The sequence below is a fragment of the Dama dama genome, chromosome 31 (genome assembly GCF_033118175.1).
Source record: "Dama dama isolate Ldn47 chromosome 31, ASM3311817v1, whole genome shotgun sequence".
Taxonomy (NCBI): domain Eukaryota; kingdom Metazoa; phylum Chordata; class Mammalia; order Artiodactyla; family Cervidae; genus Dama; species Dama dama.
The window spans coordinates 44,804,867-44,822,787 of record NC_083711.1 but is presented as its reverse complement, the minus strand read 5'-3'; the positions used below and the strand labels follow the sequence as shown (position 1 = coordinate 44,822,787).

Here is a 17,921-nt window from a genome sequence, read left to right as displayed (position 1 = left end):
AATTGCTTATTTTGTACAAAGTTATTGCATGAGCTATATCTTTTGTGTTTCTTTTTTCTTATTAGCATTGAAATAACATGACTTCTTAAAAACTATCTGTCTCCCATCAGGAGACTTTCAAAATTGTAATAGCTTCTTCAGTTTTGCACATAGTAAAATTTAGTGTTAACCAGTTATTAGTTACTAATAGCAAATGGAAAATCCAAGGCATCTGCCTACACTTAATATTTGTGAAAACACTTTGATTGTATTCAGGTAACTTCTATAGTGCCGCACAAAAGTTTTTATTCATGTAGCATTCTTTCACTGATTATCACGGCACTCTGTCAGCTACTCTGCCAGATCATCACTTTACCTCCTTAGTGTAGTATACTGACAGACAAAGGATAGAAAGGACGTTTACAGGATAAAGTTATTAACGGATTTTAATGACGTAGGTAGAAAACACTTAACATCAGACAGTGAGAGCACAGTGTTAAGAATTATAACCACTGGTCCCCCAATTCACTGATGTACTCATTCTTTTCTAAAACCAAGCTCTATTCTCTATACAAACACAATTATTCAATTTCACTCTGTTCTCAACATATCACTAAAGCCTCTATTTTGAACATTATTTTCTAACAATTTTCCAAGTTGTCTTTCACTCCCAACTATTGATGTTATTGTCCTAAACAAAAGAAAACTTCAATAATTTTTGATTGCTCAAGAGAATTCAGAAAGTTTTTACTTTTATTTCTACTCACTGGGGTGGAGATACACAATATAGAAATCAATTCAGACACTGAAATTCAAAGTCTTCTACAATATAGCTAGACGAAAAGTACATTCTTGAGAAACATTTTTTATTGCTAATGATGGAGAGACTATTTAAATATATTTAAATACACAGAATGTAGAAATACATTTAATAAGAACAGGACTCAGTAAAGTATGAAGATTAAAAGTACTGTATATGAACTTAGGTTCTCAAATCCCTGATCCCAAACAGCCTGGGACATGCTACTCTGATATCACAGAATTAGAAAGTACAAAACTGGAAGGGATATTTAGGATGGCCCGATTCACCCCTTTCCTTTTGTCATGAGGCTTCTGATTTCAGAAGTTGAGAGTATTCAGGATCACATGGTGCAAGATGGCAACTAGAACTTAGATCCCTTAGCTCCTAGCTGAACGCAGCTTATTCTGATTGTAAGTTAAAATGGTAATATTTCCACAGCATTACTGGAATTCTCGGGACTGCCTTCTAAACCAGTTTAAAAGTGACAAAGGAAACCTGTCACACTGCTTCATATTGTCACTTTATATTTTAAAAAGCTTATGTAAATGGCTTACCAGCTCAGCTGGTAAAGAATCCACATGCAATGCAGGAGACTCCACTTGGATTCCTGGGTCTGGAAGATCACCTGGATAAGGGATAGGCAACCCACTCCAGTATTCTTGGGCTTCCCTTGTGGCTCAGAAGGTAAAGAATCTGCCTACAATGGCGGGAGACCTGGGTTTGATACCTGGATTGGGAAGATCCCCTGGGGAAGGGAACGGCTACCCATTCCAGTATTCTGGCCTAGAGAATTCCATGGGCTGTATAGTCCATGGGGTGGCAAAGAGTCAGACACGAATGAGCAACTTTCACTCACTATCCACCACATCTCTTCCCTTCAGACACACAAATTATTCTGAAGATTCCTAAAACCTAATGCATACATTTAAGAATAGCGTGCCTGTCTTCAGGTTATTCTCTTTTCCTAAAAGGTGCTTCTACGCTCTCTTCAGCCCACCTGTGATTCCTTCAGTGTATAAGAAAGAGCTGATATGTTACTGATATGTTACATCCTACAACCAATTTTTCTTGACCAGGATTCATTCCTCCCTTTATTATTCTTTCACAAAACATTACTGAGAATTACCTGAAGATACTCTCATTGGCATTAAGACTGTGAAGACATTATTTCTAAACTTCAAAAGAGTACCTGACACCAAGAACGTAAAATAGCAACTTGTTAAACTGAATTCAGGACATGAATTTTTTTAAAAGTATATTTTCAATATTGGCAAAAATGAGTTGACAAGCATTTCAGAATAAATATATTTTCTTTTCATTCATTTTTGAAAGCCTAAAGAATCATTTCCTAGAGATTACTCATCTATTTTTCATATTTGCTAAACAAAGGTGCTTACATTTTACTCAAATAACCTGAAATAGTTTTCTTTACAGGCACAAAATGAATGCCTACTACTGTAACTACATCAGTCACTATGTTACTATGGGTAAAATGGGCATTTTTAAGTAAAAAAAAAAAAAAAGAAAAAGAATAAAAAATGAAACCAGTATGAGATAATTTACTAAGCCACATACTTTATATGATTTATAATGTAAATCATACAATATATGATTTTAAAAATATTTTTTAGTTCATGTCATTAAATGAAGAAAATCTTATCAATTTAAAAGTTATTCCTAGAAAATACTTTATTCAGAAAAACACCAGATATGCTTTATATCAAAAGACTGTCAAATACATCATCTAGTTGTCTTTACATATTTGTAAAACCAACTGAAGTTGTATCTCTGAGAAAAGGCAACTTTAGTTAAAATGGCCATTCAAATTACCATGGTTCAAAGTTTTTCCATCCTTTCTGCTTATCTACTCACTTGTTTTAACCTATAAATAGTACCGAGTAAAGCTCTATTCATGCAGAATGCCGAGCTGGATGACACAGAAGCTTGCCAGGAGAAATATCAGTAACCTCAGATACACAGATGACAACATCCTAATGGCAGAAAGTGAAGAACTAAAGAGCCTCTTAATGAAAGTGAAAGAGGAGAGTGAAAAAGTTGGCTTAAAACTCAACATTCCGAAAACTAAGATCATGGCATCTGGTCCCGTCACTTCCTGGCAAATGGATGGGGAAACAATGGAAACAGAAACTTTATTTTTGGGGGCTCCAATATCACTGCAGATGGTGACTGCAGCCATGAAATTAGGACATTTGCTCCTTGGAGGAAAAGTTATGACCAACCTAGACAGCATATTAAAAAGCAGAGATATTACTTTGCCAACAAAGGCCCATCTAGTCAAAGCTATGGTTTTTCCAGTAGTCATGTATATATGTGAGATTTGGACTATAAAGAAAGTTGAGTGCTGAAGAACTGATGCTTTTGAACTGTGGTGTTGGAAAAGACTCTTGAGAGTCCCTTAGACTGCATGGAGATCAAACGAGTCAATCCTAAAGGAAATCAGTCCTGAATAGTCACTGGAAAGATTGATGTTGAAGCTGAAACTCCAATACTTTGGCCACCTGATGTGAAGAACCCACTCATTGGAAAAGACCCTGATGCTGGAAAAGACTGAAGGCGGGAGGACAAGGGGATAACTGAGAATGAGATGGTTGGATGGCATCACCAACGCAATGGATACGAGTTTGAGCAAGGTCCAGGAGTTGGGGATGGACAAGGGAAGCCTGGCATGCTGCAGTCAATGGGGTCGCAAAGAGTTGGACACGACTGATCGACTGAAGCGAAAGCTCTATTCTTGTCAGTAACCTATTCCCCTCATTAAAAGAGAAACTTATGTTGTGTATTTTCTTTAAAATTTTCTAATGTCGTCTACCCATTTTACTATTTCCCCTGATTCACCTTTGTTTTATCTAATTCATGAAGCTCCATCCATATCTCTTATAAAATATTTCCATGTGCTCCAATTTTCAAGAATTCCTACCGCTGACATTGTCCATATATGCATTATTATCTGGGTGATAATCTAAAAGTAATATAGTCTATCCCATCAGTGATATCCCAAGGTAATTGAGTATTCAGGTTACTTTTTAATGTCTGAATCCTTGTATTACTTTTCCCTTTATCTTTACATGCCCTTTATCTTTACATGGCAGAATCTTAAATAAAAAGCACTGAGCTGTAAAATGACCACAGATACATTGAAGATTAAAATATGTTTGGCTTAGAAATTTTGCTGAATTACTTTCCTCGCTCTGTGACCATGTAGAAGTTATTTAACGTACCTCAGGTTCACATCTTTCAATAGAGAAAATTTATACTTGATTTCTAGGACTCATGTGAGTAAAGTGCTTTAACAAAGCCTAGCATGTGGTAAACGCTCAATGGATTTTTAACCATCTTTTCCTTTGCTACCTTATTCTATCATATTTATTTTCTAGTGTAGTTTCCTTTCCTTCTTCTTTCTCTCTTCTCCTGCTCATTCTTGGTTGGTGCCCAAAATGCACATTTCAGTTTAGCAGTATGTTTATCAAGGGGAGAAAAAAATCTGAATCAATTATGCAAATAGCACACATATGTAACTGGCTTTTCATAAAGTTTCCAATCCTCCTCTGTTTGCAGCACCATCATAAGCATACAGGCACTAGAGTCAGAAATAATGCAGCATGTATTGAAGTGCATCACTCACTACCCAGCCTATAAATTCTTGGTATCTTTTGCTCCTTGTTCTCCTTAATACTGGGTTTCTCCCGCAGGGAAATGGAACTAAGACAAACCTCATAGGCCATTGTGAAAAATAAAAGGATAAAATTCTCAGAGCAGTGTCTGGCAAATAGAAAACTATGAAGTAAACATAATTTTTCAGACAACTCTGCCCTCTCTCTATGTAATAAACCAGACATAGAAAAGTTCCCAATTCATAACACCTATGATGAGATCATTACAAGAATGATAGTAGTAAGTTTATTTGTAACTCTGTAAGTCCCTATGTCTCCTGGTTACCAGTTTGCATTAAGAAATGCAGCCCTGTGATCAAGCCAAACACAATCACCAGAGCAGGGGCACAACTCCTGCTGTTCCTCACATGATTCTTCAGCTATGATTACATAAAATCAGTGATAGTATGACTGATAACATTGCTTGTCATTTTTTTCAGAAAATGAAAAAGTGGGGCTTATAGACTACTTAATCATTTGTAAGTCTTTATAAGTTACTTCATCTACTGAGAAAAAGATATAGATCTTGGAAAGATATTCTGGAAAATAAGTTTTATTCACTTCAAAGTAACTTTGATTAATATAACATACTAACTACATTCAATGAATACTGATATATATTCATTTTAATGAAAATAAGATAATGAAGGTACAAGCATAATCTTAGTTTAAAAGACACATTCTCAGAAATGGCATGACAAGAACTTCAGAAACAATAAAACCACAGGCTATAAACAAACAAATCTAAAGAAACAAAAAACCTGTTAAACAAAGAAAGATTAAACTCTCACAGGAAGTTTTATTTGAAAATAATAATTTAATGAGTGACTGTTGAATAATTCCTGACATAAAGGTCAAACTCAAATAGCATTATTCTAATGATTCTAAAAACAAAACAATTTTGGGTCAACTTCTCCTTTCAGATTTAAATTTGTAAATATAACAGAAAAAAGCAATGTAGAATAGTATCAGGGAGAATGTCATGAATGAGAAAAATATAATTTCTAAGAAAAGGAAGAAAAGCTAACCCAAGTATATCTAGAAACATCTGACTGCCTCCATTGTTGAAGATGTATTTAAACAGACAAAATCAAGATAAAAAGCATCACAAATCACCCTTTTATTTTAGCTTGAAATAAAAAATGTAGAAATAAACTGAATGTGAAAATGACGCAAAATATATCAAAACATGTAAAAAGTCAAATACAACCATAGCTAAAATGATGTCAATACCTGAAAAACTGTACTTAGTAAATTACATATCCTTATAAGCCTTTCAAAAGCAACTATACTCTGCTAACAAAAATCTAATTATAATGTATCTTTTTGAAAAGTTCAAAAGATACATACTACTTTAGAAGATCCATATTTTCTAATGTACACCAAATGGTATTTGTAAAATTGACTTATGCTATGATAATCTAAAGCTGTTTACATACAAATATTCAATGAGGTCACCAAATTTAACATATACACAGAAAACATTTATTTTTAAAGAAAATATTTATATGGGCACTATTCTAATACTACTATATATAAACAATATATTAAAGAAAAATTACTAATTTAGAAGAAAGCATTTTCATATATCATTCCACTGATTACCAGTTCTAACTGTATTTTAATCTTTTCCATAGGATTTAAGTTTCATGCTAAAATTCATACTTTAAACATTGGACAATATTCTGTTCTTTTAACTATTATAATACACCCTAAAAACCCAACAGAATAACAATTTTGAAAGATATTTAAACTTACCCCATTTAATGGATATGTTTTCCATCCTAGCTCTCCCAGCACAGTTGTTGTATCAAGCAACACAACTGGAATCAAATAAACAACAAAAAAAAAACTTGCATGAACTTCTTAATTGATGTAAATAGAAACTAGTTATTTAAATCACTAATGCCAACTACCTTTACTATTAGTCTTTGAATTAACTTTAATAAGTTGCATGACTTATGTAAAATTATTTAGAAATACTAAAGCTTAATATATAATAATAATAGTGAAAGTGAAAGTCATTCAGTTGTGTCTGACTCTTTGCGACCCCAGGGACTCTACAATCCATGGAATTCTCCAGGCCAGAATACTGGGGTGGGTAGCCTTTCCCTTCTCCAGGGGATCTTCCCAACCCAGGGATCAAACCCAGGTCTCCCGCATTGCTGGTGGATTCTTTACCAGCTGAGCTACAAGGTAAATATAAAATGAATGTGTAAATATAAAATAAATATAAAATTAATGTACATTAATTTTAAAATAAGAAATGTGTGTTTAACAACACTAAATGAAATGAAATAACAGAACTAACACAGTCATTTTTAGTAAAAATGATAAATGTTGGAAGAGGTAAGCAAGAGAATACAACCACCAGATGACCCATAAGCAGGACCTGACTGATGGATGGGAGGCCCTTGAGCTCCTCGCCTGTCCTTAGAATGTACACTCTGCCTATCATTCCCGCAGCGGTAGCTGTCCTAGGGCAGAGCCTTGAGAGGGCAAGGTGCTGCTGAAACCATCTCTATTGTACATATGACTGAACCCTGTTGAGGCCTCTAGGACTCTGGTGGTCAAGTGTAGAGGCCTACTTATTTGGCAACTGCACAAGACCAGTCTTGTACATGTAAGACTACTTATTAAACCTGCCACCCACCAGTCTGGAGTGATCTGCTCCTTCCTTTGCTCTGTCCTTGCCCCGTGTGAGTATTGGGGCACTTTGCAGACCAACAGTGAAATGTTTTCCCTCTCATTTATAAAAATAGTCATTTTTTTTTTACCATATTTAAAGAAAGAAAAATTTTAAAGCAGGTCTGTATATTTTCTTTCTGTGTTATTAAATGACCTTGTATATTACTGGCAACACATTTTGAATAAACTCATATCTTTAAAGCATGGATTACATTATGACTGTATGCACTAGTACACTTACTGCTAAAGGAAGTAAAAGCCAAAACAAAAACACACACATTATTCCCTGACCAAAAGTAACTCATAATCTGGTTGGGAAGACATACAAACAAATAATCAGGACATATTCTCTTAAATTCTAAAATTGTAGACTACACAATAGCTTAACAATTAAATTAGGCTAAGGCTGAATGGACATGAGAATTGGACCATAAAGAAGGCTGAGCACTGAAGAATTGATGCTTTCAAACTGTGGTGCTGGAGAAGACCCTTGAGAGTCGCTTGGACTACATGGAGATCAAACCAATCAATCCTAAAGGAAGTCAACTTTGAATATTCATTGAAAGGACTGGTGCTAAAGCTGAAGCTCCAATACTTTGGCCACTTGATGCAAAGAATTGATTCACTGGAAAAGACACTGATGCTGGGAAAGAGTGAAGGCGGGAGGAGAAGGGGACAACAGAGGATGAGATGGTTGGATGGCATCATCAACGCAATAGGTATGAGTTTGAGCAAACTCTGGGAGATAGTGAAGGACAGGGAAGCCAGGCATGCTGCAGTCCATGGGGTTTCAGAATCAGACATGACTTAGCAGCTGAACAACAACAACAAAAAGGCTGGCATGGAGGTCTGAGATGATTTCATAAAGGAAATGCAATTTGGTCTGGGCTAGGATGAAGGGGTCTTTAATCATATGCGCTGAGAAACAAATTTATTTTAGAATACCTTCTATAAAGTCACTGAGCTATAACTAAATTAGTTCTCAGTTGCTGGAGTGGAAAGTAGGAGAGGAAAATATTTAGGAGAGTTACGAGAACAGAAATGAGGCTAGAAAGATAAATGGAGATCAATTGGGGAGTATTTTGGTAGTGTTTTCACCAAGTTAATGTGTTCAGTTCAGTCACTCAGTTGTGTCTGACTTTTTGCGGCCCCATGGACTGCAGCATGCCAGGCTTCCCTGTTCATCACCAATGCCTGGAGCGTGCTCAAACTCATGTCCATTGAGTCAGTAATACCATCCAACCATCTCAACCTCTGTTGCCCCCTTCTCCTCCTGCCTTCAGTCTTTCCCAGCATCAGGGTCTTTTCCAATGAGTCAGTTCTTTGCATCAGGTGGCCAAAGTATTGGGAGTTTCAGCTTCACATACGACCCATATTTTTAACTTCTACCTCCAAATCCCCAGTAAGGTCATGGACCAAACTGTAAGAAACAATGCTTTGGTATCTCATCTCAAGTTTTATTTGATCTAGCTAAGAAAGTGGAGGGTTTTTGGTAGTTTAAAAAAGTGCCATTGGAAATGTGTTATTTGGCATCTGTTGCTTGGTGTTTATGGTAAGGATTCTGTGATTTTTTTTTATTTGAATGACTGTGATATACTTTATTGATTTTTAGTATGAAACCCTGCTTAAAGTTCTGGGATAAACTCTACATGCTCATTGCAAAATATTCTTCCAATATATTCACTAAGCATATATATGTAAAACTGAGCTGCAATGATTTAATTAATTTTAATTATGCAAAATTGTCAAATACTTTAAAATGTGGAGAAAACAGTACGATGAACCCTCATTGTATTAATTACCCTGCCTCAGTTGTTACAAACTTATAGCCAATCTTATTTCATCTATACTTGCATACCTACTCTTACTGCAAGATGTCTTTGAAGCAAATACTAGTAATCATCTAATTTCATCTGTAAAAATGTCAGTATGTATATCTAAGATAAAGATGCCTCTTAATATAACTATAATATCTCAATCATTACTATAAATGGTATATATTAATTAATATCATCAAATATCCAGTCAGTGTTCAATATTCCTATGGTCCCAACTTATTTTAACAGAAAATCAAGATCTAAATAAGTCCATACATTACAATGAGGTCTTGTTCTCTTCATTTTTTAAAAATTTTATAGGTCCTCACTTCTTTCTTTTTTTTTAAGTTAGATTTTTTGAGGTATGATTTACTTATAATAAAATTCAGCCTATTTAAATGAGCATTTCTAGGAATTGTGACTAACTCCGATATCATGTAACTATCACTACAATCAAGCTATAGAATATTTCCATCACCACCAAAATTTCCCCTGTGATCCTTTATGGTAAATCCAGTCCCCTCAATAATCCCCAGAAACCATTTATCTGACTTCTGTCCCTCGATTTTAACTTTCCCATAATGTTGAATCAATGAAATCATACAGTATGATGTTTTCTGAGCCTGTTTTCTTTCACTTAGCATAACACATTTGAGATTCATTTATGTCGCTGTGTATCAATATATACAACTGAATACTCAGTCCCTTTTTATTGCTGAAAAGTATTATATAGAATGGAATTCCCTAGCTGATGAATTTTCATGTACAGATTTTTATACAAACCGAAGTTTTAATTTCTCCATTGTAAACAGCAATTACTGAGTTACATAAAGAATGTTTGTTTTTTAAGAAACTGCCAAACTGGATTCCAAAATGGCTGTGTAGTTTTACATTCCCTTTAGTAGAATGTATGATTTTCTAATTGTTCTACATCTTCACCAGAAGATGTACTGTTCAGTTTTCTTTTTTTAAGGCATTCTAACAGATGTACAATAGTATCTCATTGTTTTAACTAGCCAGTTATCTTTTTCACTACATGAAATAAAATTTACCAGAAAAAAATTTGACCTACAAAAGTAGTTTTACCACACATTCTAGATTTTCCTTTTTGTGAGAAATCACTGAACATAATTCCCCATTCTCTGTTTTCTTTAAATTGGTAGATATATTAAGTGGCTTGACCAGATTAAGGTTCCATTTAATTTACTTTTTATGTTTTGTAAAATTACCTCATGGGTGGTGTTTTATAGTCCTTACACCAAATCAAGGAATATATTAGTGTTTACTAGGGGCATGTAAAAAGGACTCAAGAACCAACTGGCATAAACTTCCACTGACTAAAAATAGATAATTTGAACATATACAAGATTAATGACTATACAGTATTGAAACACTTCAAATATGCTTATATCCATGCATTCATAATGATAAAATATACCTACTAATGTATTTTGCAGCACACTAGGAAGGCATTATTTTAAAAACTTAAAAAAACTGAAAAGAACAAAATACTTATTTTGTTTTTTGTATATGAACTATTTCTAAATAAAGAAATAGTTAATGAAGGAACATTCCTCTTATTGAAATATTTGAGTTAATAAATGAAGAAGGAATGACCAAATTAGGCTACAACATTTTCTATCCTTAATGAATTAATATATTTAGCTAATGACTTCCAATGCTGCTAATATCATGTAAAGATATAAAAGAACACATAAGGGCTAGAGCCTTTAAAAAGGCTTTCTTTATAGCTTCATTTACACCATATTAACATATAATTCTAACAAGCCTACAAGTAAAAGAAAGTACAAATGCATACACACACACACACACACACACACACACAAACACACACATGCAAATTCCCAAAATGATACTTGACGGCATTTGGGTTCATTCAGTGTAAAAATAATAATCTCACATATTAGAGAAAAAAGCTGAAGTCATAATAAATATTCAAACTCCAAGCTTAAGTTATCAAATGAATATAATTTTATTTTTGGTATATACATGTTAGCTCAGTGGTAAAGAATCCACCTGCCGATACAGGGGATACAAGTTCAGTCCCTGGGTTGGGAAGATCCTCTGGAGAAGGAAATGGCAACCCGCTCCTGTACTCTTGCCTGGGAAATCCCATGGACAGAGGAGACTAGCAGACTATAATCCATGGGGTCACAAAAGAGTCAGACACAACTTAGCGAACAAACAACAATATACTATAGAAAATAATTCAGAAATGTGTAATAGCAGAATCTACTTTGGGGCACTCAAAATGTAATTTACTCATTTAACACATTTATATTTTGGAATACATCATTCATATCTGACTCTTTGTGACCCCACAGACTGGAGCCTAGCAGGCTCCTCTGTCCATGGGATTTGCCAGGCAAGAATACTCGAGTGAGTTGCCATTTCCTACTCTAGGGGACCTTGCGTGGACTGAACTCATGTCTCCTGTGTCTCCTGTGTTGCAGCAGATTCTTTACCATTAAGCCACCCAGAAGCTCATTCTTTCCCTAGCAGGCTGATTAAGTAATGATACTAATTCAGCCAGATAGGCTTCTCAGTTGGTGCTAGTGATAAAGAACCTACCTCCCACTGCAGGAGACATAAGAGACATGGGTTTGATCCCTGGGTCAGGAAGATCCTCTAGAGAATGGCATGGTAACCCACTCCAGTATTCTTGCCTTGAAAATCCCATGAACAGAAGAGCCTGGTAGGCTCCAGTTCATGGGGTCGCAGAGAGTTGAATACGACTGAAGTGACTTAGCAAGCATACATACAGGAAGGATGGTTTATGTGTTTCCTTCTTCAAGGAATTTCACATTGCCCTATAAATTCTTTTTTTTTCTTAATGCTCAAGTTACAGGTGAGAAAACTAAGGCTCAGAGAGCTTACATATTTTCCCTAGGATCACAAAGTGATTCCAACCAAGGAAATTCATGCTAGAATAAGGAAGGAAGGAAGTGAAAGTCACTCAGTCGTGTCCAACTCTTTGCGACCCCAGGGACTACACAGTCCACAGAATTCTCCAGGCCAGAATACTGGAGTGGGTAGCCATTCCCTTCTCCAGGGAATCTTCCCAGAGTAAGGATTAAACCCAAATCTCCCGCATTGTGGGTGGATTCTTTACCAGCTGAGCCACAAGTGAAGCCCAAGAATACTGAAGTAGGTAGACTATCCCTTCTCCAGTGAATCTTCCCCACCCAGGAATCAAACCAGGGTCTCCTGAATTGCAGGAAGATTCTTGACCAGACCAACTAAGCTATCAGAGAAGCCGATGCTAGACAACTCCTTTAAAAATTTAAAGTGTTTTATTCCTTCCTTTTAAGTTTGAATACAAAACTTCATTATTTGTTTTTCTATTTTTGTTTTTGTAGATGCAGAGAAAAATCACCATTTACTTTCCTGATTCCAAATCTAGATAAGTTTATATTCTACTTTTCTCATCAATGGGTTCCACAGACGCTTTATTGGTATCATGCCATTTAAATCAGGGAGTTTATTGGAGTACAGAGTTTAAAACTCCCTAATATTGAAGTCTACCAATGAAGATTTCTTTTGCATAGTCTGTCAAAATAATTAATTGATTAACTGAGGTAATTATTTTTTAAAATATATTTGGGCTGCTCAATTCTTAAAATGTTTATAATTTGTAAACTGAAGTATAATCATTTCAAAACAAACAAAAAAAGAAAATCTGTACATATCTCATATCTACAACCGTGGAGATCCTTAAGAGCACTTTTTTTGTTTATTAGTAGATTCATGAAACAAGATTTACATAACTGGTTTACCTTCCTCATTAAACTGCAATCATACCTTTAAAAATTCATAAGAACAGCAAAATTTCAAATTTGCATTCCTGACAGGTGAAGGATGCATTAATATCAAAATAAAACCAAGGATTTATTTTTATTTTTAACACCATTACATGTGACATATGTTTAAATTTTATCAGTTGCTTCATAGACAAAAACTCCACAAACTCAGATTTTTCAGGCATACTAATTACATTGGACCCAGCAAGGTGAGAGCTCCTCCTGCTGGCTTTAAATAAAAGTTATCTAGTCCCTACTAGAGTGCAAAAAAACTGTAAACTAAGGGAGGAAAAGAACACCATCTCAATATTAATTTCAGTAAACTCAATACTCTATTATTTTTAATTTATTAGCAAGATTTTAAATACGGCAAGATTAACACCAGTGATTTGTTTAGGGGTTACACATGAAAATATAACTATTTATTCATATCATAATAAATGAGAAATAGGATAAACTAACAATACACAAAAGTAGTAGGTTAGGGTTATCAAACTAAAGTTTTAAAATGTTTATTTCATTTAATAAGCAACATAATGCATAGAATAGGTTAAACTATGCACAATTTCCCTATCAACTTTCAGAAATAAATCTCTAGCATATCTTTCTCTGAAAATATCTCTTAATTTATTAGTGTTCCCTTTACTCATTCTTCGGAAGTTACAAGAAAATGTTATTGTAGTTAAAAGAAGATATCAAATGACAAAGACAAGGTTGATAGCACTGGATTAAATGTGAGAGTAATAAGTACCCAACATTAAGAAGTTCAATGTCAATTTCTTTCCTTTGAATAATTTATTGAGTATTTATATTCCTTTCAGTAAATTTAAGATATATTACTTTAAAAACATTTAGAAAGATGGCAACGATGACCCTATATGCAAGACAGCAAAAGAGACACAGATGTAAAGAACAGTCTTTTGGACTCTGTGGGAAAAGGCGAGGGTGGGATGCTTTGAAAGAATAGCATTGAAACATGTACATGATCATATGTGAAACAGGTTGCCAGTCCAGGTTCGATACATGAGACAGGGCACTCAGGGCTGGTGCACTGGGGTGACCCTGAGGGATGGGATGGGGAGGGAGGTGGAAGGGGGGCTCAGGATGGAGAACCCGGGGCTGATTCACGTCAATGTATGGCAAAAACCACTACAATATTGTAATTAGCCTCCAATTAAAATAAACTAATTTTAAAAAGCTATTTTTTAAAAACAATTAGCATATAGGTTTACAGTATATAATAGAAGATCATCTTCATTCCAACTGCACAACAAAAAAGATGAGAGTTTATTTAATACAGCATTTTGAAAAATTAAACAATAAGAGATCAATCAACCCACTAAGAAAGTAGTTATTCTTTCAGGATAGTTTTGCTATAAAAATTCAAGTTAATGGCAAATGAATCGAGTCCAGAAATTTATCAATATCTTTAAACATTTACACAGCAGTAAACACTGGTTTAAAATTTTCTCCAACAGACTTCTTACAAAGACCCAGAAAGATAAAGTCACTTAGTAACAAGTTAGTAGAAATTTTAGTTAGTTCCATATTCCATTGACTGTTAACACACTTATCACCTCCCATAACATAGGTAAAATAAGGGAACACTTCGGACATCATGACCAGATATAAAACAATCACAGAATAATTTGAATTATAGGCACAGATATATAAGCATATAGGTATCTATATATCTATTAATATCCACCTATCTATAAACAGCAGTAGTCTACTTCAATATCCACCTATTTAAATCCTATTTTAAACTGGCATTTAGGTTACCATATTAACTAATGTTTCGACATAACTGCATGTGTTTGATTGGCAAAAATCAGTTTTAACTTTCAGATACTATGGGTTTTTACCCTCACAGAGAGTCAGAATCAATATTTAATTTCTAAAAATAAATCAAACACAGATTGCTTTAAGTAAACATAGGATTATTATGTTTACCCCTTAGTATGTCCCTCTGAATATTGACATTTTCCAAGGAGACTCATTCCTTCTTAAATATATTAATAACAAAGTACTTTTATCTAGAAACTGAGATCAATACTTGTTCATTAAGAATACTTACAGCATTTTGTTTTGTCACAGCTTTACTATTTTTCTTGTTGCTTGTTTGTTTTTAATACAGGTGCTGTTCATGGTTATTTTGTCTACCCTAGGTGAGAGTTTGGAAATCGTACTTGAAAGATAAGGTAATATGACCACAGAGACTTTAAATAGCTTTATCAAGATTAGAGAATAAAATCAGTCGAGAACAAGTGAACTCACAACCTTCAGCTTTCTACTCTAATAGAAAATAATCTTTTTTTTTTTTTTTCCCAGAAAGCAGGTTCAAACACCTGTCTCTGTTCCTTCTTGAAAAAAAAAAATCACTGTTTTTTAGTTCTGATGGAAAAATAAGCTATAATAACCAGAAACTACCTTCCTTAATTATCACCTTAAACCAGAAAAGCAGGGGGTGGGGGGGGGCGGTGTGGAATTCAAGCTGGTTTGCTTTTTAGAAGGCAAGTTATACCAATGAGTCCCTCCTATTTTACTCAAAGAAACCTTATAAGGTTATCCTGCTTGACATAGATTTTTATGCTTCAGTCCCATAATCATCTCTAAAGTCTGCCATTAGACAGGAAGGCTTACCACAGAGACACATTAGAACGAGAACCACAGGTGGATCTAAACCCATCACAAGGTCACTGAGAGATTTTGGTCTGTTCCCTCTGGGCTCCTGAACAAGGTCTTTAAGACTTATCAATGAGTCACCTCAAGTCATGCTTTCCCCATAAACTGTTCAATTATCTACCGGCTTGAAGAAAAAAAAAAAGAAAGGAAATTTTGTATGTTACAAATTAATAGCAATACATAATACTTTCATTTTGACATCTTCAACTCTTTGACCTACAAAGAAACTAAGTATTGAAAACTTCATTTAGTAGAAGTATTATTTTCATCTGCTTCAAAGTTTTAATAGGTAGAAGAGACTACTTGGCTTTAGTTTTACATTTTCTAATCTTATATTTCATGAACATGATTTTTTTCATCTCTCACAGAAACTCACAACATAAACTCACTCAAAAACTCCACTTAGCTCAAACCACTGCACTTTCTCTGCATCACTTACACAGCATCAGAGTGGCTTCTTGTGTTTCTAGTTCATTTCTTGCACATTTCATTTCTTTCACACTTCTCAATTGTTTTCCATGGCTTTGAACATTTTCCTTTTTTTTTAAAATTAAAGTCAAGGTCTTAAAGGAGCTTAAATCTTTGTTTTTATAGCTCTGATAAAAGAGATTATGACTACTTATTTGGAAGTCTTTATCTACAATGTAATGTACATCTCAATGCAAAACCATTTCTATATAATGGAAGAAAAGTCTAAAAAATCCTATTGAAACCCTTATCTTAAAACCAAAGTGGCTCTGCATTGAGAAGGAAAAAATGGTTTTTACTGGACTGTAAGAAAAACTTATGAGTGAAAAAGAATCTTTTCTTTTTTCCTCGAAAATGGAAAGAAAAAAGAATTTTTCCTAGATTGTTTTTTTTCTTCCATTACACTTACATAGACATGATAGAAAGTTTTTACTTCCTTCTTTAGGACATGATAGTGAAAATATTTTACTTGATTTTATATTATGATATTTTAATATTATTTCAACAAACATTAATTGAGTTTCTGCAATATTTAGACTCTATATTAACAAATGGAGGGTATAGAAAGTTTATAAGATACAATGTCTACCCTAAAGGAGTATTTGGTCTTATTTTTTCACTCCAGCTGTTAGATTTTTGTGTCAACTCGCATGCCATAGTTTATTCAAACATGTAAATAGTAAAACAGATTAAAACACCCTTATTCAGAAGGTGCAGAAGAGGAAAGGCTGAAGCTATTTACTAGAATGTACAGAATTAAATTGCTTTTCTAAAAGGGCAGACACCAAATAGAACATCAACATCACCATCAAAACTGTGGGTAATTGGACCACTTATCTCAGTTTCTAAAGAAGTCCCAAGGAATGAACAGACTGTAGAAAAGAATCCCAGTAGACAACAGGAAGAGAAATAACAATTTCCTACCTGAAGGGTACTCTTGTCCAAAGTAGTACCAAATACAGGAAATATCTGCTAAATTTTTCAAGAGAGACATAGTGTTTTACTTAGAGTGGGAGATTTTAAAAGTTAAACATCAGAAGCAAACATTTTCTAATCTAAGTTTTAATCATCATAAATAAATAAAAGTACCAGGTAAAAACAATAATTGTATTATCAAATTTTCAAATATAAACTTTAAAAGGACAGCATTCTCATCTTTGTTCAAAGAAAATATAGCCAAATAAAGAAGGGTTCCCTGTTTGCTCTGCTGGAAATGGATCTGCCTGCAATGCAGGAGACTGGTTAGATTTCTGGGTCGGGAAGATCCCCTGGAGAAGGGAACAGCTACCCACTCCAGTATTCTGGCCTGGAGAATTCCATGGACTGTATAGTCCACGGGGTTGCAAAGAATCGAACACGACTGATTGACTTCCACTAAAGATATATTAATTTTCAAGTCAGTTCTGCCCACATAATACAAGCTCCTAAAAGGAAGGGTCTGTCTATGTATGTGTATACATTTGTTGAATAAAATATGTGTATGAAAGAACAAATGAATGAGTGTGGGCAAGAAACTCACATCCTGGGTAAAAATACTCAATTAAATACTGAAAAAGGTGTGCAGGATTAGTGGGAAGGCAGGCACTGCAGGAAATTTAAAGGCTACTGAACTTCAGTTTGTATTGGGGAAGGTCAAAGCTTATCTTACATGATCTCTCTCAGATGTGGTTAAGGACAAAATGAGTATGTGTTTGTATGGAGCACAGAATGGATTGTGAGAAGGTGTTTTCTGTACTTTTTGGAGTCCCTGCTCTGCTCTACCTGGCCCCTACATTTTCATCACAGAGTGCCCTCAGGCTGCACTCTGAATCCAAACCCTTGCATCTATATCCATCTCTGACATTACAGTGTTCAAATCATCCTCCTCTATCTGCTGCCCCACTGAAAGGATTTACCATAGTAAGAAAACACCTTAACTAAAACAGCACATAGATGTGCTTGTGCTAGTTGCTAGTCGTGTCCGACTCTTTGCGACCCCATGGACCGTAGC

At 34.6% G+C, this 17,921-nt stretch overlaps 1 protein-coding gene across 1 annotated transcript in view; it reads right to left on the bottom strand.

The window, feature by feature from the left end:
* Nucleotides 1-17,921, bottom strand: part of EPHA6 (EPH receptor A6) — a 927,780-nt gene that overhangs the window by 843,736 nt on the left and 66,123 nt on the right. Inside the window, exon 2 of the mRNA XM_061133941.1 lies at nucleotides 6,211-6,275. Within this exon, the coding sequence (XP_060989924.1) occupies nucleotides 6,211-6,275 (65 nt within the window). The remainder of the gene's footprint in view (nucleotides 1-6,210; nucleotides 6,276-17,921) is intronic.